Here is a 7,506-nt window from a genome sequence, read left to right on the forward strand (position 1 = left end):
TGCCACTTGCAAAGACACTCCGACGCTCTTGTCAGTAGGGTGTGCAGGCGGATAAGGTGATAGAGTATGTGGCGTACCTCTGGGGGAGTGCAAGCCTCCCCCTTTATATACCTGTCAGAGGTGGGCCCGATGAGAGCAGGCCCATGTTTCCAGGGAGGTTACCCCCCAGCTGTGCATGAGCTGTCCTGGACGCGTGTCCGAGGTCGTTGTGGGGCATGTGTCCGGTTCGGGTGGCGTCCAGGTCGGGTCGACCCGCAAGGACTTTGGGCCAGGCCGTAACAGTGCCCCAACGCGCCAGTGATGTTCGTGGGAGACATCGATGGCGCGTGATTTCCTCGTTCGTGTGTTGTCGCCAGATCAGTTGTTCGCGGGGGTGACGTGCTCCCTGCGCGCGTGTCTCTTGGTTGCCAAGGCGACCGTTTCGTCGCTTCGTTCTTCGCGCTGAGCATTGAATGCTCATAATGGGTTACTAAAATCCCGCGTGCAAAGACCTTTTTACCCCTGGCCTCTTCGCGCTTCGTGCAGCGGTTTTTAAACAGTTTCTTATTTCTTTTGTTCCCACTTTTGCTATTCCCACTTTCTTTTCTCCCTGATATCCAAATTTCCTCCGTTTCAAGCGTCTTTGTGCCTCTTCAACCACTTGTTTGAGGTTCTTTGTGCTTCTCCAACCACTTTCAAGTTCCTTCGATTAATTCAGGTATTTCTAGAATCCTTCTCTTTTCTGTTCTATTCTTGCGTGCTTGTTGTATGTGTTTGTTTCACCATTTTTACTGTTATGTTGCTATATGGCTTTCTGACGATAGGTAGAGTATTAGGGCAGGGGTACCATTCCAGGGTAGATTTTTAGGTGGGTTGCTTGGTCCATACTTTGATCTTAACTGTTCAGTAGGATGAATTATAGTTTCTGGATATTTTTCGGGCTCCCGATCTCGTAGACTAACGGAGTGGTACCCCGCTGTAGGTATGCCTCGTGTCGTCTCCCGGGCTTCCCCCTCCGCGGCCAGCTATGATCCGTACGCCTGGGTAACCTCGGATGTAAAGGATTCGCCAAACTAGATGGATCTGGCGGAATTGACGGAGTTCCGGCAGGCCAGGTACTTGTGCGGGGGAACAGACGAAGAGGCCAATTATGAGACCTTCGTGCCTGCCCCCCATGAGCGGCTTTACGAGGTCAATCTTCACTCTCCCCGGATTGCCGACTGGATTTGGTTTTACAAATCCATGTTCACCCAGGTTGGGGTTCGCCTTCCGTTTTCCGAGTTCCAGATGTCACTCTTAAATCGGATATCCGTGTCTCCGTCGCAGCTCCACCCAAACAATTGGGCTTCTATCCGCTGTTTTGAGATGGTGTGCGAGTATCTCGAGCTGCCGGTGTCGGTGGATGTCTTCCTTTTCTTCTTCAACCTTACCAATCCTTCCAAACAAGGGAAGGCGAGGAAAGGGTTCCTTTCTTTCCGGTCTGCCCAGGGTAGGAGAATCTTTGGTGTGTTCGAGGATTCCTACCACGGGTTTAAAGATAAGTTTTTCAAAGTCCGTCCCGTTAGAGGTCGGCATCCCTTTTGGTTATCCTTGGAGGGAGAGCGCCTCATCCCCACTTACTGGAGCTTTGGGGCGGGGTCAAATCCTTTTATTAAGGTAACGTATAAGAGGATGTCCTCGGTAGATAAGCAAATAGCCGATGTGCTATTTGCTCTTTTTGAGAAGAACCCCGTGAACCCTCATCTCCTTATGGGTGAACGGGAGGCCGCCAGGAGCTATATCCGTGAGATTTCTTGTTTTGTATTTTTGTGATGTTTATTATTCTTTATTTTATCTGATCTAACGGCTAATGTGTTTGTCCGTTTGTTGCAGTGGAGATGTCTGCTACAGTGACGGGTCTTGAGAACCTGATGAAGACCTTCTTCGAAGAAAGTGATGACGAGAAGGCCGCGGAGAAGGATGCCGGGAAATCGGCTGGACCCTCCGAGGAGAAGGAGAACCAGACTAAGGCACCTCCCCAGGATACCGAGATGATGGGTGAGAACCAAGAGGGGGCGCACGCTTCTCCCCCTCCCGAGGTCATCGTTGGCGGGCACTCGCCCTCTGTCCCTCCAGAAGACGATGATGTGGAGCACATCCACACCCCTAAGAGGCGGAGGGCGTCTTCGAGCCCGGAGGGGGCTCTCACCATCATGGAGAGGAATTTTGATGCCACAACTTTTATTGACTCGCAGCTGATTCCTGGGACAGAGGAGCATTTCCACGGTACCGATCTTGCCGGGCAGGCGAGATGGATGTATCGAACTTTGCTCCGGGGGGCCGTGATAGCTCGAAAGGCTGAATTCGAGTTGTCGAGAATGCAGTCCCTTCGGAGGAAGCTCGAGTCCTCTGCCAAGGCAAACAATGACTTCAAGGTGCAGGTTGAGCTGCTTCAGAGCCAGTTGTCCGAGATGGGGGAGAAACTCAAGGCGTCCGAGGAAAAGGCGACGTCTGCCGAGGAAAAATTGAAGGCTTCCGACGAGACGGTGGCCCGTTTAGCTGAGCGGGAGATGACCTTGGGGAGCCAGCTGAACGCCGCTCAGGGTTGGGTAGCGGTCATGGAGAAAGAGCGTGACCAAGCCGTGTCGTTGGCTAAAGCCGTTAAAGTCGAGGTCGAGGAGCTCCGGAAGAAGCTGAAAGCGACCAAAGAGCAAGGGAAGAGTGCGATTTCTATGACTGAAGATGCTCTGAAAGCCCAAGTGAAGATCGTAGCTCCCGACTTCGACACATCGGCTATTGGGGTCTTCAAAATGATCCAAGACGGCAAGATTGTCGACATGCCTAGGAAGTGACTCCTTTTAACTTAGACATTTTGATGTAGATTTGTTGAACGTTTGTTGCGTGTCTTGTATATTGACACTTCCGTAACGTTTATGTTAGGTTGGTCGTTTGGCCGAGTGGCCGTTAATATCTTTCGCCTTGCTCGTCGTATTATTTTCGTTAACGCTTTTTCGTGATGGGCTTATTGCTTGTGCCCGTTTTGTCGTCTTTATGTTGGTAACGAGTCGGACCGATTTGATCGTGTTGTCGCCGAGTTAATTGTGGCTATGGTCTATTTGGCTCCCGGGGTGATCAGTCCCGGGCTGCCGTTTTAGGACGCAATTGTTGTGAAACGCGTATTGGGAAGTAACGGATAAGTAGGAGGATGTTTTGACAAGTGAGAATTAGTCATCAGCTAGGCAAGCTCGTTAATATGGCAAGTATTCAATAAGAGTAAATGGCTAAAAAGTGACTAAAAATTAACATGTTAACATAGCAAGCATACATAAGTCCGTTAAGGCTCCTGGTCGGTTTACCCGAGTCAGGAGTAGAATCTTCTTAGGTTACCTGCGTTCCATGTTCTAGGAATTTCTTTGCCGTCAACTCTCTCGAGCTTGTAGGCACCCTTGCCAAGCACCTCTCTAATTCTGTAGGGACTTTCCCAATTTGCCGCCAGCTTTCCTTCCCTAGGAGTCGGCAGACCGACGTCGTTGCGTCGCAGGACGAGGTCTCTTTCTCCAAAATCCCTCCTAAGGACTCTAACGTTGTAGCGCAGGGCTATTCTTTGCTTCAATGCCGCTTCTGACAAATGGGCCATCTCCCTCGTCTCCTCAACTAGGTCCTTTTCTACCGCTTCGTCCACACCTGCGAGCAGTAGCCGCGGGCTCGGTTCACCGATTTCGACGGGTATCACGACGTCGACCCCGTATGTTAGGAGAAAAGGGGTTTCCCCCGTAGCGCTTTGCTCGGTTGTTCGGTAGGACCACAGGACCGAAGCGACCTCGTCGGCCCATGCGCCTTTTTTGTTGTCTAGGCGCTTCTTGAGGCCGAGTAGGATGATCTTGTTTGCGGACTCCACTTGTCCGTTCGTCTGGGGTGTTCCACTGAGGAAAAGTTTTGTTTTACCCCTAGGCCGGTGAGGAACTCTGTGAATTTCTTGTCAGTGAATTGTGTTCCGTTATCCGAGATGACGATATCCGGGATCCCGAATCGGGTTATCACCTGTCTTCACATGAATTTCCTGCAATTAGAGGAGGATATGCTGGCTAGTGGTTCGGCCTCTATCCATTTGGTGTAGTAGTCGATGGCCACTATGAGATACTTGACTTGTCCTGGGCCAACCGGGAAGGGTCCTAGGAGGTCGATTCCCCATTGAGCGAAAGGTCGTGTGGTCGTCAGAAGGCTCAGTTCAGAGGCCGGCGCCTTGTGAAAATTGGCGTTTTGTTGACACTTTACGCACTTTCTAACGAATTCCTTGGAGTCCTTCATCATTGATGGCCAATAGTATCCAGCTCGGATGAGCTTCCTTGCTAGGGCTTTGCCCCCGATATGGTGGCCGCAGCATCCCTCGTGGACTTCTCTAAGTACGTAGTCCGTCTGGTCGGGATGCAAGCACTTCAATAGGGGCTGGCTGAGCCCCTTTCTGAACAGCTGTCCTTGTATGATTGCATATCTAGCCGCCTCCCTTCTCAATGTTTTGGCAGCCTTCTCGTCGTCAGGCAATTTGCCGAGCTCCAGGAAGTTTATAATGGGGTCCAACCACGAGGGGCTTAACTCCGTCAGATGGAGGGCGACCGTTGGCTCCTTCGCCATGCCCTGAATGAGAGACCGGTTACCCGCCCCTGGCTTTGTGCTCGCTAGTTTGGACAGGAGGTCCGCCCGTGTGTTCCTTTCTCTTGGGACGTGTTGGATCGTGACCTCTTGGAACTGATTTGTCATTTCTTTAACCTTTTCCAAGTATTTTTGTAGGAGGGGGTCCCGGGCTTGGTCGCTTCCGTTTATCTGTGAGGTGACGACCTGTGAATCACTGCATACGTCGACCTTCGACGCCCCGACTTCCCGCGCTAGCATTAGTCCGCTTAAGAGAGCTTTATATTCCGCTTGATTGTTCGACACAGGGAACTTGAACTTGGTCGATTGCTCATATATGATTCCTGCCGGGCTTTCTAAGATGACTCCTGCTCCCCCAGACGTTTGGTTGGAGGCCCCGTCCACGTGGAGCCTCCACCGTGTTCCCGTTTCCTCGGGGGGATCACCCGTTACCTCAACCAAAAAGTCTGCCATTGCCTGGGCCTTGATTGCGTGTCGGGGCTTGTACTGCAAGTCGTATTGGGAAAGCTCGATGGCCCAGGTCATCATCCTACCAGCCAAATTAGGTTTTTGTAGTACTTGGCGAATTGCCTGGTCCGTCCTCACGACTATACGGTGACTCTGGAAGTATTGCCTTAACCTTCGGGAGGAAGTTAGGAGTGTAAATGCCAGCTTTTCCAGTTTGCTGTACCTCAGCTCGGCTCCTTGCAGAGCCCTACTGACGAAGTAGACCGGCTGCTGAGTTTTCCCTTCTTCTCTTACAAGCACCGCTGCGAGCGCTTCCTCTGTTACTGCCAGGTAGAGGTAGAGTGATTCTCCGGCCTTGGGCTTCCCGAGCACAGGAGGCGCTGCTAGGATCTCCTTGAAGTGGTTGAATGCCTCCTCGCACGCCGGGGTCCATTCGAATGCTATTCCCTTTTTCATCAGATTGAAGAAGGGTAGGGCTTTTGCTGCCGATGCACCGAGAAAACGGGATAAAGCCGTCAGCCTTCCGGCCAATCGTTGGACGTCTTTGATACAACCTGGGATCTTCATCTGGAGAATCGCTTGGCACTTCTCGGGGTTTGCTTCTACCCCTCTTTGGGTGATCATGAATCCCAGGAACTTCCCGGCCTCCATAGCAAAGGCGCATTTGAGCGGGTTAAGCCTCATGCCGTGTTGCCGGAGGGACGCAAATACGCCCCCCAGGTCGCTCAGGAGATCGTCTGGTCGTGTGGTTTTGGCGAGAATGTCGTCCACGTAGACTTCCACTGTCTTGCCTATTAGTTCACTGAATATCTTGTTCATCAATCTCTGGTATGTGGCGCTAGCATTTTTTAGACCAAATGGCATTACTTTGTAGCAATAGGTCCCTCCTGGCGTTATGAATGCCGTTTTTTCCTCGTCGGGTCGGTGCATCAGTATCTGGTTGTACCCAGAATAGGCGTCCATTAAACTCAGATACCGGTACCCCGCCGCTGCGTCGACGAGTGCGTCAATATTGGGCAGGGGGTAGCAGTCCTTAGGACATGCCTTATTGAGGTCAAAGTAGTCTACACACATTCTCCACCTCCCATTATGTTTCTTCACCAAAACTACGTTCGACAGCCAGGTCGAGTAGTCCAATTCTCGGATGAACCCCGCTTCAAGGAGGCTGGCCGCCTGCCTGGCCACCTCCTCTGCCCTTTCTTGCGACATCTTTCTCTTCCTTTGGGCCACTGGCCTGGCTTCTGGTTTGACGGCCAGATGGTGTGACATGAGTTGGGGATCTATTCCTGGCATGTCGGCTGGCGTCCAAGCGAAGAGGTCGGCATTGGCTCTGATCATCTCCATCAGAGGCTCCTTCAATTCATGGGGAAGGTTTCTGTTTATAAACGTGAACTTCTCGTCCCCCTCACCAACCCTGAATTTCTCCTGAAGCTTCTTTGGACTTTTTCCTGAGAGAGAGGCTGGCGTGGTCGCAGGCGACCGCCGTTTCCAAGTCTCCTCTGATGGATCCTACGGATCCGTCATCAGCAACAAACTTCATCACGAGCAGCTTCGTACTAATGGAGGCTCCCAGGTCGTTGATGGTTTTCCTCCCGAAGATAATATTGTAAGCTGTAGAATCTCGTAAGATTACAAAATCGGCCATCACAGTCCTTCGCTTTTGCCCTTGCCCCACGGAGGTCGGGAGCGAGATGATTCCATCGGGCTTGATGAAGTGGTCTCTCAATCCTACCACACCGTGTTGGTGGGTCGCCAGATCGGTATCTCGTAGTCCTAGGGCATCAAAGACAATCCGAAACATGATGTTCGAGTCTGCCCCCCGTATCCACCAGGATCCGCTTGTCGAGACCGGTTCCGACCCTGGCCGTGATGACCATGGGGGGACTTTCTGGCATCTCATCGAATCATTGGTCTCCGGGGCCAAAGGAAATGGATGGGAGTACCCGAGAACTTCTGGCGGACGAGGAGGAGACTGCAAGGACCTTGGCGTCTTTTTTCTGTGCTGATTTCGACCTTGGGGCGGAGTTTCTCGCTGTTACTACGTTCACCACCGTGAGACCGTGGTCGTCCCTCTCTGGTTCTCGGCGTTGTCTTGCCGCCCGGGAGTTGTCTTCGCCTTCATGATCCCGATTGCGTCTCCTCGGCTCCCTTATAAGGTGGGAGAAATCGGCAAGTTTTCCGTCCCTAATTGCCTGCTCCAGGGCGTCCTTTAGGTCGAAGCAGTCTTGGGTTTTGTGTCCGTATCCCTTATGATATTCGCAGTAGAGGCTCTTGTCTCCACCCGTCCTGCCCTTCAGAGGTCGGGGTTTCGTCAGTATCCCCTTCTCTGCTATCTGTTGGTAGACTTCCGTGATCGGTGCCGTGAGGGGGGTGTAATTGGTGAATTCCCGATTCGGGGGAATGGCTTCGAGGCTTTGCTCGGGCCGCTGTCCCTGGCGTGTTCCCTTGTTT

General features: G+C 52.1%; 1 protein-coding gene across 1 annotated transcript; it reads right to left on the bottom strand.

Annotated features, from left to right (window-relative positions):
- Nucleotides 1-3,319: 3,319 nt before the first annotated feature.
- LOC112735419 (uncharacterized) lies at nucleotides 3,320-6,348 on the bottom strand. Its single transcript, XM_025784957.1, has 3 exons — nucleotides 6,002-6,348; nucleotides 4,366-5,893; nucleotides 3,320-3,868 (listed from the first exon to the last, which is right to left on the bottom strand). The coding sequence occupies exons 1-3, from the start codon at nucleotides 6,346-6,348 to the stop codon at nucleotides 3,320-3,322; spliced, it is 2,424 nt and encodes an 807-aa protein (XP_025640742.1).
- Between the last annotated feature and the right edge of the window lie 1,158 nt (nucleotides 6,349-7,506).

The sequence above is a fragment of the Arachis hypogaea genome, chromosome 13, assembly GCF_003086295.3.
Source record: "Arachis hypogaea cultivar Tifrunner chromosome 13, arahy.Tifrunner.gnm2.J5K5, whole genome shotgun sequence".
Taxonomy (NCBI): Eukaryota; Viridiplantae; Streptophyta; class Magnoliopsida; order Fabales; family Fabaceae; genus Arachis; species Arachis hypogaea.

What these genes read in the sequence shown, in the direction of transcription:
- LOC112735419 (XM_025784957.1), bottom strand. Translation starts at nt 6,348, where the DNA reads ATGCCAGGAATAGATCCCCAACTCATGTCACACCATCTGGCCGTCAAA. An exon ending in TTAATGGACGCCTATTCTGG is followed by an intron (nt 5,894 to 6,001) that starts GTACAACCAGAT and finishes AAAAAATGCTAG; the next exon opens with CGCCACATACCAGAGATTGA. An exon ending in ATCCCGACCAGACGGACTAC is followed by an intron (nt 3,869 to 4,365) that starts GTACTTAGAGAA and finishes GGAACACCCCAG; the next exon opens with ACGAACGGACAAGTGGAGTC.